Raw genomic sequence first — 18,029 nt, forward strand, 5'->3', positions numbered from 1 at the left:
ATGGCATTTGATCTCTCAAGTGACACTGTCTTTCAACATGTTTATACTATACTAAAAATGCCACTTAGAATATTTTTTGCAGGTCTGTGATTAAAATTTCATATCAGCTTTGGGGTAATAAATGTATTTTTGTCCCTATACAAGCATAAATTAAAGATGTTTTGTTAGAAGACTTCTGTTCTATGACACTTGGGTATTAATAAGCAAGAAAAAATTTTTTTACTATGGAAAAGAAGTTCACCAAGGAGAGACTGCAGAATCAGCGCACATCTGCAAAATGTATGGTGGCCAGCACAAGGACATCTAAAAACTACTGCTATTCTTATAAAAGCTTAGAATACTAAGTTACAATTAGATAAGAGTAAGAAGTTCTGGGGTTTTACTGCACAGTAAGAGACCACAGATAACATTCTATATTTCCTCTTACTATTTTTCACTTGAAAGAGATAAAAAAGAGCTCTTCCATATGCTGGTTAACTTCCCAAATGGTTGCTATAGCTAGAGCTGAGCCTATCCAAAGCTAGGTGCCAGGAGTTTCTTCCAGGTCTCCCATCTGGGTGCAGGGGCCCAAGGCCTTGGACCATCCTCTACTACTTTCCTAGGACATTAGCAGGAAGGAGGGTTGGAAATAGAGCTCCAGAATTACAGCCAGAACCCATTTAGGATGCCAGTACTGCAAGTGGAGGCTTAGCATGTTACGCCATTGCACCAGCCCCATGTACTTCCCTATTTAAAAAAAAAAAAAAAAAAACTAAGGTAGAACTTTCTGAACTCAACAGGCTAGCAGCTCAACAGGCTAATTCTCTATTTTGCAGCACCTGCATCCCATATGAGCTGCTCCACTTCCCATGCAACTCCCTGCTTACAGCCTGGGAAAGCAGTGGAGGATGGTTCTTCAGAACCTTGGGACCCTGCACCCATGTGGGAGGATATGCAAGAAGCTCCTAGATCCTGGCTTCCATTAGGCTCAGCTCTGGCCATTGCAGCCATTTGGGGAGGGAGCCAGAGGCTAGAAGAAACCTTTCTGTCCCTACTTCTCTCTGTAAATCTGCCTTTAAAAAAAAAAATTGGACTTCCTATGCTTTCACCATGAAGAAACAAACATGAGGATGTAGATACATTTACTCCAACAGGATCTTAAGCAATACATACACGCAGCACAACTAAAACCCCATTATTTTGTACACTTTTACATATATTTTGGAAAATGTTTTCAAATTTAAAAAATTAAACTTACACCTATTATTGCAAAGCATCTAATTTCAAACCATCACATATAAACAAATATATTTTGGAATTTTACAAATGATGCCCCCTTGAATGATGGTAACAAGTATTCCACAAAAACCTGAAGGCTCCTAAGTCAAATAAAGTTGGAGTATACCATCCTACCACAAGCTTCTGCACCTATTTTTTAGAGATAAAAAATATTCACTATATCGTTATAAGCTACAAGAATTCCTGGAGCGTGTTTACACCAAACTACTAGACCACAAAACTCTTTCTAATGGAACATCTATTAATAGTGTTCTATGCAGACATTGAGAAACAGGGATCTAACACTAACTTAGGGAAGAAATTTTGCTTTAAGCAGATTAAAAAGCATTAGCCTCCCCCGAGTTGTGTAAATAGCTATTGAATGGGTCTTTCATTTTTAGAGCCCCCAGCCAGGACTTTGCCTTCAAGCTTCAGGCCTCAAACTAAGCTCAAAGCAGGATTAATCTTTTCCCTTGACCTGTAATATGGACATGACAAGGATTTTCAATCTGCAACATATGGCATGTCAGAATTGGAAAAAAAATGTATTTTTCCAAATGACTAATTCATAAGGATTAAATGCTCCAAAGAATCTCCACCCTTTCTGTAGACAAATAATTTGTAACGTATGTGTCTGTAGACAAATGATTTGTAATTCATGTACTAACTTAACTAAAACCGACAGTCCTAAATTGAAGCTTCATTCTATTTTACATATATACACCCCTTCTAATCTTAACATACTGCTTTATAAAACATCTTTATTTAAGAGAAAAATCGCTTTAAACCTAGAACCAGAATCTCTTAGCTTTTTTAAGAAAGTGTGACAAGCAGCAGAAAGGTAACAAATACAGCAAAGCAAAACTTCTTAGCAAGAAAGAAGGAAAACCTTTCAGAGATGCTATGGAGGCACATTAAGACTCAATGATAACAGAGGGGATGACTGCTACATGTAACTATTACACAGGAGTTGAAAAACCAAGTAACTCAAATACTGGTAATTAATTTTTAAATAGCCTCTGGGATATTTTCCACATGTAACACACAATCTAAGAAATACTATGCGCTTCAACATACCACATCTGCACCCAATAGTCTTAGAGTAAATAAACATCACTGGATGTAAACAACAAAGGCTTTTGGCAACTTGGTTGCCAACAAACTGACAGAACCCCTTAATTTCCCATGCCAGGAAGAATAAGAGCAAGTCTACAAGTGAGAACTTAGTGGGACAGTCTGTCATAGTCTTTAAAAGAAGTATCCCTTTTTGGTACTCTACTCTTCTCAAGCCCAAATCGGCACTCATGTCTAAAATCAATTTCTAAATTTAGAAACTGCTTTGGAAAACATTTTTTGAAACGCAAGTGTAATTGTTGGTAGGCAGGTACGCAGACAGTAAAATAAATTGCCCTGCAGACAATAAAAATCCAGTCTTTCGAAATAGCAATCATTTCACAAATAGAGTTGAGTCCCATTACACACAGGGCACTGAATCCATCAAATACTTAGGGTAAAGAAAAATTAATATCAGGCTCTTACTCGAGACATTGTTTTTGATAAATAGAAAATGTTCCCAACAGAATCTTACTAAAGAAAGGAAAGGTACATATGAATGCACAATTTTAAAGTCAAGCCCCAGGAGACAGACATGTAGTAGACAATTACACTAGAAACAGCAGGTAGACCCAGAGAGCCTGGTGATAATAAAGAGCTGACAATGAAAATGGCTACCAGCAACCCCTTCGCTTTCCCCATGGATAGGTGCCTGTGCTCTTGAATTTGGGCTGCCCTAGGATCAATGGACCGATAGAACCCAGCCTAGTGAGTAACTCCTGGGGCTGGACCATAAGAACCCTGGTAGGTTCCACACCAACTTCTTGGAATACCTACTCTGTAGGTAAGGCAGAAGGAATGTCAGCAGGTTGAATGCCTCAACACCACCATATCCTGAGGCAGCTCAAGCTCAGCCACGTAGAAAAGTGGCACACAAAGAAATAGCCAGTTAGCCATGATGCCAAACACACAGAAGAAGAAATATTTGATGACCATGCTTTGGCCTGTGTTGCATGATCGCCCCAAGAAAGAACTTGACTTTGATCCTCCAGGCTCATGAAGGAAAAAGTAGTTTTTAGCCCATTGGAGGGTATTGTGTTGCACAGAATGAGACGACAAACCTCCACCTGCTGCTTCAGGACAGAAGTCACAAGACAGTGGAACATGGAAAAAAATCTAAGCTGTAGACAGCATTTGGAGTGACATGGACTTACTCTAGGCTTTCAAAGTTCCACCTGAGATTTTCTACCAGAACCCACATTTTCCAGAGGTCTGTACTGTTGATTCATCCACTTGTCTCATTCATTGTTATCTGTCCGGACTCTACTGATTTCAAGCAATATAATCCTTGCTCTAAGACAATGGAAGCAAGACATTAACACACTTACATAATTACCTAATTATATCCAGTGTGACAGCACTGTCACACAGAATAATTTTTAAATATGTTAAAATGTTACAAGAAACTTAAATCTGAAAAAATCACTTAATAACAAAAAAATGGCAGTCAATGATTTAACTTTAAGAAAAAAAAAAAAAAGCCTATCCAGATGTGAAGAAACAATGCAATATGCTTCCCTACTTCCAAATCAAAGATGGACTCCCAATAAAACTAATCTGACACATCCAGACAACGGGATGCTGGATTGTCTGCCATTGTCTGCACCAGCAATGCCTGGGCACACTTAAATAACAGACTGATGGAATTATAACTCCTTATGAAGGACTGCACTATTGTAACAATATGGGGAAAATCGGTTGGCAGTAAGAACTTGGGGGGAGGAAGCCCAGGCTCTGGAATTGTACCATAAAATTAAAAATTCAAAATGATTTTTTTTTGTAAAACTTTTTAAAAGACTACACATCTTTATTCCTATTTTTATCCAAGTAATTTCCATCAGATAAACACAGCTTTACCTGTACTATTGGAACACAGAGCAATGGACAAGCACACACTTAGTAACTCTAGTAAAAACATTAATTATAGAATAAGTTGGTCAAGTTACATGTTTCTAAACCATCTATAAATAGCCTAAGTTCCTTTCAATCTTCAGTTGCCAACTTATGTTTTCTTACTCAAATGCTATCTCAATTAACTTAAATTCTGTTAAAAGTTTTATACTTCAAGGAGGGAATAGTGTCAAGGTTTCCTTACTGTGACGATGAGACAGCTGTTTTAGAACCCAGTTGGATTTTATAATATGCACTCCCAGAACTGGAATTCTTACGTACATTTTCTCCAGGCTCATCAGTTGTAACCAGCCAGCACCTTCACAGTTGTTACAGTCGTTCATAATTAAACCACATTGTAAAACTGTCTTATGATTTAAAACTTAAGATATTCCATATCTTTATCTCTTTCAGGCATTTCTGAGCTACCCAAATCTGAGATTTTAACTGTATGGTGTTCAGTAATACATAATTCTTAATACTTGCCTCAATTATAAATGATTTCATAGTCATTAACATTCAGACACACCAGATCTGTGACCCCAAACCACACAACCTTCAAAATACATGTTAGTGTGGACCCCCCCGACATTCCCTGAATGGTTCTAATTTTATAGCAGCAAGTTGATAAAGCATTTCTCACTTCACTTAGTTATACTAGTTCTCATCTACTCCAGTAAGGGTATGTTAATTTCTCCTTCTTAAAACTTTCAAAATGAATGACAAAGGCAGGTAAGTATTTAATCCCTGGTGAAAGACTGGCACACGCTAGAGACACATGGAAAGACATTGGCTGGGCTACGGAACACTCCCAGGCACCTTAAAGATGAAACTGCAGTCTTACAGTGAGCTATACCTGCAGGCAGCCACACACCAACACTTTCACATCTCCTTTACCAAAGCGGGGATGTGGCAGCAGGGAAAAAAGAAACAGTTTCTTAGTAAACATTAAACATTTTCTTTGGGTTTGCAAAACTGATTCCTAAACCTGTTGCTGGGAACTCAGAATACAATTTCCATAACAACAATACCACAAATGCTGGAGTTCCAAGTTCCCTGGCTAGTAAAGAGACATCTTTTAATATGTAATACGGCAGAATTAGGAGCCAAAGCTCTGTGAAACTCCAATATCCTAGTGCCCTTTTTCCCCCACTATGCACAAACACTTCTGCATTTCTATTTGGCATACAATTGTACTCTCCCTCCAATTCACCCTTCCTCTGCTGTCTTCCAGTTCTATAAAAAGACATTCCCCAGGTTTGTAAGGGGCTGAAGCAAAACCAACCAGTTCACATGAAGCACTTACAAGCAGGAACTACCAAGCTTAGAGGAACTTGAAATGCAAGTGCGGCAAAGGATATGAAAGGAGCTGGTTACAAAGATAGGGTTTTCTGCCTAGTGCACTGCAGGTATTTACAATAAATATAGCAGGACTGGTATTATGCTGTACTGGATTAAGCCTCCACCTGCAATGCCATATCACATATGGACTCCAATTTGGGTTCCAATTGGTCCATTTCCAAACCAGCTTCCTACGAATGTGTCTGGGAAGACAGAGAATGACCCAAGTGCTTGGGCCCTTGCACTCATACAGGGGACCTGAATGAAGCTCCTGGCTTTGACCTGGTCCCAGTTGTTGCAGCAACCCAAGCAACATACCAGTACATAGGAGAGGTCTCTCCCTGCATCTCCCCTCAGCCCCTGTGTCTGTCTTTCTCTCTGTAATTCTGCCTTTCGAATATCATACATAATAAAAATATAAAATATCAATGAAAACAACAAACCTAACAATACAGTCCTTCTTTAGCAATACATAACAAGGGAGATGAAGGGAGATAAGGAACAGGGTTGCAGAGAAAACATTCCTCCAGAACTTTATCCTGGATACACCGCCCTCAGCTTACTTCTGCTCCATAAACACTACTCAGTTGTGAGATCAACATACAGTAATGACCTCTTCCTCAAATAATTTACAGGCATTGAAATTACAATAATTTTATCTGCAAGTATCCAAAGAACCCAAAGTCACTCACTGTGCCTTTTCTCTTTATTTGAAATAAAGGGAAAGCCAGGAGCCTGGATCTCCCTCCAAGGGCTTCATGTCAGCATCAGATACCTCAGCATGTGGGCCATCAATGGCTTCTTCCCAGGGTGAACATCAGCAGGTGGCTGGAATAAGGACTGATGCTGGAACTCAAGGCACTCTGACGGGAATATGGACATCCCTAGTTCCCAAGTCAAGTCCTTTTTATTTGAGAGTTCTTTATTTGGAAGGCAGAGATTCAGAGACAGAAAGGAAGAGAAAGATTTCCACGTAGGGTTCACTCCAAAGGGCTGCAACAGGTGGTCTGGACTAGGACAAATCTGGAAGTTTTTTCCAGGTCTCGGACATTGTACTGGGGTCCAAGAACTTAGGTTGCTCTGTGCTCATTTCCCAGGTCATTAGCAGAGACCTGGATACAAACTGAAGACGCCAGGACTCAGGCCGACTCCATGCGGAATACCAGTACTGCAGGCCACGGCTTAACGCACTATGCCACAGTGCTCAGCTGACCCACCATTTTGTCGTCTTAGAAGAAAAACAAAGTTTTTGTTTTAACTTATTTGAAAGGCAGAGAGAGAAGCAGAGACAGAAAAATAGACCTACCATCTTCCAGCTCATTTCTCAAATGGACATTAATCCAAACATGAGAGAGAGCAAGCTTGGAACAAAGATCTCCATCTGGGCCCCTCACACTGGTGGCAAGGCACAAGTACTTGGGCCATTTTCCTGGGCTTCCTCTCATTAGCAGTGGAACAGTAGACTCAAACTCTAATTCTCATATAGGATATTGTCATCACAGGTGATGGCTGAGGAGCAGGTGCTAATAACACTTCCTGGATCTACAGTAGATGTTCCTGAATATTTCTAACAAATGATTTATAAACATATCCACTCACACTAAATAAAAGCTCCTCAAAAATCAAGTGACCCTAACAAAATATTGATGCCTCAATTCCTTCTAATAATCTTATTTTCTTTGTAGTTATTACAGAAATTATCTGAAATATTTATTCTACAATTGCCTCAACAATACATGGATTAAGCAAATATTTAATTTTTCCATACCATTTACCACTTAAGTTGAAATGCTCTCCAACACTATACTGGACATTAATTCAACAGTTGGTTAAGAGCTTTTTACTTCCCTCTACCGTTGCAGAAAGCATCAACATCACAAGCCCACCACGATGGCTCAATGACTAAATCTTCACCTTGCAGGAGCCAGACTCCCAAATGGGCATGCTGCTTCTTGTCCCAGACAATCCACCTCCCAGCCCAAAACCTTGGGACCCTGCACCTGCATGGGAGACCCAGAGGAGGTTCCCGGCTCCTGGCTGTGGATTGGCTCAGCTTCAGGCATTATGGCCATTTGGGGAGTCAATCTGTGGTGGGAAGTTCTCACTGTTTATCCTTCTCTCCATAAATCTGCTTTCTAATACAAATAAATCTTTAAAAAATGAAATTCATACCATGTACTTTCCTCAGTAGTTCACAGGCATTAAGTCATTTACTCCTTTGTTATCACTATTATTTATTTGAAAGGAAGAGTTACATAGAGGGAAAAGGGAGAGAGAACTTCCATCTTTAAAAATAAAAGATTCATTTTGATTGGAAAGTGAGATATACAGAGAGGAGGAGAGATAGAGAGGAAGATCTTCCATCCGATGATTCATTCCCCAAGTGACCACAAAGGCTAGAGCTGTGCTGACCCAAAGCCAGGAGCCAGGAGCTTCCTCCGGGTCTCCCACGCGGGTTCAGGATCCCAAGGCTTTGGGCCATCCTCAACATCTTTCCCAGGCCACAGGCAGGGAACTGGATGGAAAGCGGGGCTGCCGGGATTAGAACCGGCACCTATATGGGATCCTGGCGTGTTCAAGATGAGGACTTTAGCTGCTAGTTTACCTACCGCACTAGGCCCAAGAACCTCCATCTTATGGTTTATTCCTGAAATGGCCCCAACAGTTGTGGTTGGGCAAAGCTGAAACCAGAAGCCTGGAACTCCATTCAGGTGCCCTATATGGCCTACCTTCCTCCACGTTCCCCACGAGTAGCCTAAGTGGAGCAGCTTTGGGATGCCAGCACTGTATATAGTGGCATAACTTGCTGTTCCACACAACACCAGCCTCCTCAATCTTTTTTTCTTTTAGAGACTTCATTTTTTTGTTTATTTGGTTTTATAGTTGTTTTAGAAAAGGCAGATATGCAAAAAGGAGGATATACAAATAGACCTTCTGTTGCTGGTTCACTATCCATGTGGCTGCAACGGCCCGGATCAAGCCAATCTGAAGCAGGAGCCAAGACACTTCCGAGTTCCCCACGTGGATGCAGGGTCCCAAGGCCTTAGGCCATCCTCTATTCCTTTCCTAGGCCACACGCAGGGAGCTGGCTGAGAAATGGAGCAGCTGGGTTACAAACCAGCACCATATAGGATCCCAGAAGATGCAAGGTAAGGACGTTAGTCAGCAGGCTATCACACCAGGCCCAATTCAATCCTTTTAATTACTCCAGTGAGAAGTGATTATAATCCATTTGAAACAGCAAGACACAATGAGGGATTTGAGACAGTAAAAAAATGGCCCATGGTCACACAGCTCCTAAATGCCAGATCCAGGACTCCAAACAAGTCTTTAGCTAGATCATGCACCCACTACGACCACTGCCTCCTCTCACACCAACTCATGACTTCATTCATTCACATTGTTTAATTGCCTTGGAAGACCAGGGGCCTTACTAAGGCTTAGGTATAAAATGACTCTCTCTCTCTCTCTCTCTCTCTCTCTCACACACACACACACACACACACACACACACACCTGTCATCCCTTCCCACTTTCCCACGGGCTCTCCTCCCCACAAAAACACTTCAATCAACTGGCTTCTGACCGTTCAGCAAAGCACTGAGCACTCTGTTCAGGTAACATGCCTGGGGCAGACTTAAGTTACACACCGAAAATAATTTAGCAATGATACTCCTTATCTAGTGGGTTTTTTAGCATTCTCCAAAGCTACGCATTCTGAACCCATGAAGTAGACAGAGGGTTAACTCATTAATTTACAGATGAGGAAACAAATAAAGATAGGTTGTCTAAAAAAAATCTTAGCAAAGATGCCACATCCTTTCTATAGGTATCTGTCCAAACCACAGGTCCTGCCTCCCAAAAAGCCCCAAAGGCCCAATAAGAAGCTCTCTGAGGATACACTAAAGCCTGCCAGGAAAGGTTAATTTGACAAATCAAGTGTCCTTTCAAAACTGTGAATTAAGGCAATAAAAAGATGGGCCAGGTGGTGATTAGATGTCATAGGGCTGGAATAATGAGGTTAGCAACCAGGGGCAGAAAAAATGGTCTTCTAGAGAGAGCAAGTGAATCAAAGCTGAAGGGAGTACACGCTTTCTTTCCTGCCCACCCAGACTCCTGCAAACACACTTCTCTTTCCCAGAAAAACTCGAGCGTTCCAGAGGCCAAAGGCAGGTGGTGTGCTGTGAAGGTGATGAGGTTCCACACGCCTCTTTCCACAGAAAAATCTAGTTCCTTGGACCAGGGTGTGGAAGATTCCAGATGTAGTAACAGACCACACAGGTGTCCGTGGCTTCTTATTTCTTTTTTCAAATAAAATTGGCACACTCACTGTGACAAAAACAGAGGCAAAAGGATGCATCTTCAGGAGAGTCCAGAAATCAAGCCTTCCTCCCCTGCCCGAAGCAACTCCCAATGCTTAAACTGATGTTCTTCCTACACAAGGACTGGCACTTCTTGCATTCTGACTGCTTTTATCAAGAGAAATAAAAAAGCCTGTTGAGGGCCCGGCACCGAGGCCTAGTGGCTAAAGTCCTCGCCTTGAATGTGCTGGGATCCCATATGGGCAACAGTTCTAATCCCAGCAGCTACACTTTCCATCCAGCTCCCTGCCTGTGGCCTGGGAAAGCAGTCGAGGACAGCCCAAAGCTTTGGGAACCTGCACCCACGTGGGAGACCCGGAAGAAGCTCCTGGCTTCGGGTCAGCTCAGCTCCAGTCATTGTGGTCACTTGGGGAGTGAATCATCAGATGGAAGATCTTCCTCTGTCTCTCCTCCTCTCTATTTTTATTGCAAAGTCATTATACATATGTAATATATATAATGTGCATATAATATACATACACAAATATATAATATATATGATATGTATAAATATATGCACATAAATCTTTTTCTCAAAAGCCCATTGACTGTCCTAAAATGTATTGTCACAATAGGATACTGCATCTCAAAATGTTCACTTCACATTAAAGGTTTGAAGCAGGAATGAAAACACCTACGAGAAAGTTCAGGGGAGGCACGTGCACACCTCTCCTAGCGCACTGTCCCTCATATCAAGCAGGGCGATGATCCTATTATGCCGCCCCACTTCCCCACTGGGGTCAGCACCCCAAGGCCCTGAATCTCCACCATTCTTCAGGGAGGGAAGGCGGCCAAGGGGAGCCGGGAGGAGGAAGCTCTATGTCAGCCAGGTATAGCCTTGGCAGCTTGAATGCTCTTCTTGTTTCCTTCTCTATTCATTGGAAGGCAGTGCAACAGATCGAGACTGAAGGAAATCTTCAATCTGCCAGCTCTCTTCCCCAAATGCTCGCAATATCTGGGGCCGGGCCAGAAACTCCATCCTGGTACCCCTCATGTATGTCAGGGATTCAGCCATGAGCTAGTATTTGCAGCCTCGCAGGTCATCTGGCAGGACCGGGATCAAGAGCAAAGGCTCAGGGGTTGTCCCATTGTGAATTTCTGGAAAGGAATTTTGCCCAGTAAAAGTCTAGGATGCCCTCTACCTAGTAACAACCAGACAGGGAGAAGGATGGCAAAACCGAAGGCCCACATACTTATAAGAACTCCAGTCTGAATGAAGACTGGTCTCTCCCATTTTTCCTGAGATGCCCACCTGATCTACGAGGTATTTCTCTTCATTAAGCTTGGCAAGCATCCTTACTCCTAAAAAACACACAAAATAACCATAACAAAAGAAGCAGGAGCAGAGATGGGACTCAATCCCGTGATTCCAGCATTGGTTCCAAGGGGCACCTTACCCTCTTGTGCCATGATGCCCACCGACTGGTTTGTCTTTCTAATATGTAAGACTGATGTTTACAAGTAACGTGGAATTAAATAGAATCATTTTTGATGGTTAGTCCAATTATTACAGTTTAACCTCAGCCTCCATGCGAGCCATTAGCAAGGACGCATATTGTTAAATACATCAACTATTGTGAGCCCAGTGCGCTGCAGCACTCAGAGAAGGACAAATACAAAAAGTCAAACTATAAAAACAATGTAAGTGAACCTTGAAACAAGAGCAAGCTCCACTTCAAAGAAATAAGCATGCCTGATGCACTTGTACAGCAGGTAGAAGAAGTAAGCTTTGAAAACAAGGCAAATTTTCAGGAGGTGTTTCTCTCCTGGGAAGGGGGTTGTAATTTCTGGTTCATTAGATTCAAAATACATACATCCAACAGTTGAAAAATTAAATAGGCACACAGTCACAGGGTTCCTGGATGAAAGCAAAATAAACTAATAATAAAGAAAGTAATTAATAAAGAAAATAAACACAATAAAATACACAAATACATAATAAAAACAAACATATAAAATGATAAATAAAGAATATAAATATAAGAAATATATAAAAATAAATGAATAAAATAAAAATTAAAAACACAAAAAATAAATAAAATAAATCAACTAATATTAAATAAACAATAAAAAGGCAAGCTTTGCCTGTCTCAGAAGATATTCATTTTTCATAAATATTTTTGAAGATCCTCATATATACAGATTTTAAACTTTTTTTTTTAACACCAAATAGCTTTGCAATTTCATTTTCCATTAACTTTTTGAAAAACCCTAAGTGACTGGGAACGCTTATTGAACCAAGGAATGAGGCTTGAATAGGGCTAGAAGAAAGCTAAGCATATGAGAACGGAAGCATTCTTCCCTTGGGCTGCTGGTGCTGGGCGGCATACGGAGGGGAGAAGCGTGCAGGCAGGTCCAGGTCCAGCTGCCAGAAAAGGACCCACCCACATTCCATCTCACCATAAAAGTCCAAGTCTGCACACCTCAGTGCCCCTCCGTGCCCCAGGGCAGGTTTGCTTTTGGTGGCTCTTGCTAGTTCAAGTTGTACACATTGCCATAGGCCAAAAAAGAACCTTCAAAGGCCAAGATGTTTATGTCATTCTTCGTTAAGCACGTAGCGTATGCCTACGTTTCTGAACATAGGACAAAGCAACATCTACAAAAAAAACTGCTCCCGAAATAAGCAAAAACATGCTGTGAACTGCAAAAATAAGACAACTTCTTTGCTTCTCTTCACACAGTGTTAGAAGTAGCAGCTTTCAGGCCTGGCGCGGTGGCGCAAGTGGTTAAGGTCCTCGCCTAGCACGCCTGGGATCCCATATGGGCGCCAGTTCTAATCCCAGCAGCCCCGCTTCCCTTCCAGCTCCCTGCCTGTGGCCCGGAAAGCAGTCAAGGACGGCCCAAGGCTTTGGGACCCTGCACCCGCGTGGGAGACCCGGAAGAGGCTCCTGGCTTCGGATTGGCATAGCATCGACCGTTGCGCTCACTTGGGGAGTGAAACATCGGATGGAAGATCTTCCTCTCTGTCTCTCCTCTCTGTATATCTGCCTTTCCAATGAAAAAATAATAAAAATAAATCTTTAAAAAGCCTGTGGCCTTTACATATGCCATCCCACTCAACAGTTCCAAAGAGAGCAGTACATTCACAGAACAGGAAAGAAGCTAAATAACATCTTCAAGGCTGTATCATTGATGAGCTGGGATGGGAACCCAATAATTTCCCCAGGGCCCAAGATTTATGTCCCAACAGTGTAGTATCTCTTGGATCTCCCCCCACTCCAGTTTCAATGACAAATGGACTTAACAAAAGGTTCCATGGTGAATTCCACATTCCTATTTGTAATGACAAATAATCTCATTATTCAGCTTTATTAGTTAAAGAGTTTAAAGACTCAATTAGGGGGGAAAAAGGTCACTGACATTAATATCCAAATATTTTTTAGAAATGGTACCTAACGGGCCTGGTGTGACAGCACAGCAGTTTAAGTTCTCGCCTTGAATGCTCCAGGATCCCATATGGGCACCAGTTCTAAACCCATTTCCCATCCAGCTCCCTGCTTGTGGCCTGGGAAAGCAGTCGAGGATGTCCCAAAGCCTTGGGACCCTGCTCCCATGTGGGAGACCAGGAAGAGGATCCTGGCTTCAAATTGGCTCAGCACCGGCCTTTGCGGCCACTTGGGGAGTTAATCGGATGGAAGATCTTCCTCTGTCTCTCCTCCTCTCTACGCATCTGCCTTTCTGATATAGTAAATAAATCTTAAGAGAAAAATTGTATGTAACAATTGGAATAGTTTTCCTTCATGAGCAAGAGAACAGAAAGAATAGACAAAGAGCATCATTCTTTGAAAAAATCCTTTCAAAAATAAACACTAGGAAGCCTACTTGAAAACAAGTAAATAAAGTCCTATAAATATAACCACTCAAAAAGTAGCTTCCTTTGGAAATATTTGGCCATGTACAAGTTAGCCAGAACAACTAGTGTTAACACATTTTTTCAATACACATGTTTTGAGCAGAAAATATCACAGCGATGATGAAAACAAGAATTTACAAATGAACGAGGCTCTAACCCAGAGCTGGAGGAGGAATTCATTAATCTAATACAAGCTCTGACAAGGAGGAGTCATGGAATGGAGGGAATTTTAGACTAACAGATTCTTCAAGAAACTAAAAACTTTTTAAATGAAATGCAAGCCAAATTGTTTTATAATATTCGAAATCATATACATAGCTCCTTATTCTTGTCAAACAGCATTATAAACGCATGCATTTACCTTGCTGAATTAAATGAGTAAATATTCATCAGAACACACGTTCCTGGGGGGCAAAGTCAGCTCCCTCCAGCTCCTCTGAGAAGTCAGTGCAGAATCTAATTTATCCCTGTTTTCAAAGTTTCATTTGCTTTGTTTTGTTTTTACATTTTGAAAAATGTTTTCATATAGGCAACTTACAGAGTACCTTCCCATGCTACTGATGCACCTGGCCAGAATCCAAGCCCAGTGGAAACCACCCCCAAAATCCCCTCATCTTTACAAACCACAGGTGATAATAGACCCTAATCCTCCAGACCTGGTCTGGCCATCCAACCCCGCCCTCATGCCATTCCAGTATCTCAGCCTTTCTAAGCTAAACAAGTTGCCTCCCAAAGTAACATCATCCTTATCAGATAAATTATTCCCTGCTTACAGGTAAAAGTTAATCAGAACTGTCCCCTCTTGCCTTCTTCCTGCTTTTCTTCCCAGCCCTCAAACGAAGCTCTCATTTCTCTAGCCAATAAAAATAGTGTACCTTGGAGTCCAACCCAACAGTAGGAATTTGGGGCCCTGTGGGCTTGCAATCAGAGACTCAGTGGGGAGTGACCTGGAGCTGTCACTTCCCCTCCCCCACCCCGAGAAAGTTGTCACTGTGCAGGTCCTGTCCACCCTACCACCTCAGTGCGTCATGGTTCTGCTTCAGCTTAAGTTGAGAATGACTTGTTCTTCTCTTTTGTTCTCTCAACCTACTCAAGTCCAGGCCATCTACAATAGGGGCAAGGAAAACTGCAAAGGTTATAAAGTTGCAAGAACTGAACATTCAGCCACAGGCAAAAGCCCAGAACAACCAACTAACTTTACAGCCACTCAAACGCCACCAGGGAGTGTGGACCCCCAAGAGTAAATGAGAAGCTTGCGATCCAGGTCCCTAAATGTTTCCTCACTCACATGCAGCACCCAAAATTCCGCTTAGAACCTCAGGACAGTTCAACCTGGAGTCCACAGAGAACATGCTGAGCTGGCCCAATTTCTTCCACTGTGACTACCAGGTAGAATCCAAGTTATGGTACACTGGAATTGATTACTACTGACAGAGTACAATACATGATGTTCTACAGCAAAATGGAATGAAAACATGTGATCATCTTTGCCAGGAAACACTTCCAATGACTGAAAATAAAATACGAAAACATCAAAAGCATAAGCAACCCTTCTTTTTCATCTGTGGACATGAATTCATTTAACGGAAGGCATCCTGTGGATGCTAGCTGAGCACAAGTTCTAGTTGGCCTGAGCATCCAACACGGAGTCTTACAGCCAATGCTTTGATTTCCCTCCCTCCCCCCATGTTTGAGGATTTCACAACAAATCAAAGAAGGCATTATTTCAGCTCTTAAGGCACAGACATAAGTCACATAAGAACAAAGAAGGTTTTATTATCACATTAAACATCAAGGAGGAAATGTGCTTACTGATAACTAATTTAGTGTCCCGGGCTATTAGAATAGCATTTGCTTTTTGCAATCTTCTGGGCCAATATTGACAATTTCTATCTAAGACCGGAGGGAAAAATGTCCAGCTAGCGAGAAGGTCATTAGGGGAGAAAGAGGGAAAAAGCCCTTGGAAAACAGAACAAAGTTCACAAAGAGGGGAAAGGTACTCTGCGCCTCAGTGGTCTATAGAACATTTGCTCTCTGCCTATAAAATGATTTCACATTAACCACATTTCACTTTGGCAGCAGAGTACTACTTCCTGACAAAAACTCCTTGTCAAAAGCCAGAGGGAGTTGCAGGGGCCGAGGCGGGGGAGGGGGGTGTCCCCATACACAAAAGAATGTGAAACAGACTGCCACGGGCCAGTGTCCTGGGCTTTCTGCCTAAGAGCTTCGCTTTCAGCCAGGAAAGAGGAAACACACACACACTTACGCACACATGCATACTCACACTCCAACAACAACAGCTTGTACAATGAACAGCCTCCCTCTTTTTTTTGGCAGACTTTCCCAACTAACAGTTCCAGTGGCTGTGCCTTGAGCCCATTCAAGAATTCCATCTCATAGGAAGTGTGTCAAATACAGTCATTCGATCTTTCAGCATTTGCAAGTGCACCTGCTAAGCAAATGGTCTGAGAGCCTTGCAGCCATCTCCCCAGTTTCACCAGGAATGACATGGGCTATTCTGGATCTAAACTAGAGGGGCAACACACAGACTCCCCCCGCAAACAGCGCTGCTGTTGCACGAAGTCAGGTGCCTGCGACGTGCAGAGGTAATCCCCTTCTCCCCCACACCAACTTCCCTGTCACTTTTTTTTTTTCCTGGAGCAGGTTAAAGGGTTTGGTTTTGTTTTCTGGCTTACCTCGAGGTGGCTTCCTCACCTCCCTTGCCATGGCTGTCCCCCACGGCCTGGTCCTTGCCGCTGGGGTGGTAGGCAGTGAGCACAACTCCCTGGGAACTGGAGAGCCAGCTCATGGTGACAGAAGGGGCATAATTTCTGCGATCCTGACACGGAGAAGGGGAATGAAGTTCCTGCCTCGCCTGGCAACTCGCTCATTAGCATCGCCGGCTCCACCCCCCCTGAGGCCGGGCGATTCACACGGGGAGGGCGGGGTTTCGCCCAGGGAGAGCTTCCTGGCTCGAGGATTAGAAGCTGTGACTCAAGAGGATTGTTGAAAGCCAGGGCAATTTCAGTCCTAAGAGGCTGTAGTTAGTGTGGGGGCGGGGGAGGGAGGGGTCTGCTTCCCCTACACCAAGTTGTTCTGATCTGATTAGACTGCCATGTTACGCATTCGGGTTTTAATATGAGCACAAACCTTGTAGATTAGTAAACAACTGAGTTTTTGCAGAGCCTTACCTCCCCCCACCCCAAACCTTCCCAATTCCTGTTTCCATCTGATAATTTCTGCTACCTCGTGAAACGTGAGTAAGGGCATTTCTTAACTCCTTCTCTTCAGCATTGAAATTAACACCTGCACTAGCTAGCGCAGCAAAACTGACTTTATCTCATGGGTTCTGTACAGAGTACTCTTATAAAAATTACTTGTGTGCCCTGCAGTGTCACTTTCTTTCCCATAAAAGTCAATGCCAAAATTTACCTCTTGTTTAATCAAAACACTTTGCAGGGTGGCAAACAGACACATCTCCCCACTGTTTTTTAAATGTTATTGCTGTGGATAAAAGAATTACTTCATTGAGCATCTACTATCCACTATGTTTTCTGGAACAAGCATGTCATACATGTATTACATGCTCATTTACATACTTTTATTCGCTGTGTCTCACCCTACAAAACAGGCATCATCATCAACTACATTTTAAAAATGAATTAATATAAAGACCAAGCACCAAATGATTGGTTCACTCTCCAAAGCCACACAGCATCCAGGGATGGACTGAGCAAAAGCCAAGAGCTAGGAATTCTGCCCGCTCCTCAAAGGAGCAGGGGGCCAACTACTTGCTAACTCCTATGGGTCTGCAGACGGAATTAGGAATGGAGCTGGTATGGAATCCACCCACTCCAATAAAGCATGTGAGTGGCTTAATGCTTAGGGTCCAACACACCACCCCAACATTTTATATGGTAGAAGGAAATTAAGGCTATTAATGTGATGATGATCTATTGGTCTGCACTTCTAAAATTCCTCCTAAACAAGCTTTCAGTTTCATCATTCTGTTCGCATATTAACATAGGAACAGGTTAGGTATCTGGACAAGATAGTAGTTATATGCCTGGATTTGAACAGAATTCTATGTTATATTCCTTTTAACCAGCATATTATTTTGTTTTGCAGATTAATAAACAGGCTCAAGACATGAAAAAAATGGAAGAGATGTTGCTCTTTTTTGCATAAAAACTAAGTCCTTAGGGTCAGTGTCA

The 18,029-nt window shown here is 42.3% G+C and overlaps 1 protein-coding gene across 1 annotated transcript in view; it reads right to left on the minus strand.

The window, feature by feature from the left end:
• The window catches only part of ARHGAP18 (Rho GTPase activating protein 18), a 127,175-nt gene extending 110,456 nt beyond the window's left edge, over window positions 1-16,719 (minus strand). The window contains exon 1 of the mRNA XM_040965220.1: window positions 16,512-16,719. Within this exon, the coding sequence (XP_040821154.1) occupies window positions 16,512-16,624 (113 nt within the window). The 5' untranslated portion in view covers window positions 16,625-16,719. The remainder of the gene's footprint in view (window positions 1-16,511) is intronic.
• Window positions 16,720-18,029: the final 1,310 nt, after the last annotated feature.

This window comes from Ochotona curzoniae, unplaced genomic scaffold, assembly GCF_017591425.1.
Source record: "Ochotona curzoniae isolate NIBS_2020 unplaced genomic scaffold, NIBS_Ocur_1.0 scaffold_3890, whole genome shotgun sequence".
Classification (NCBI taxonomy): Eukaryota; Metazoa; Chordata; class Mammalia; order Lagomorpha; family Ochotonidae; genus Ochotona; species Ochotona curzoniae.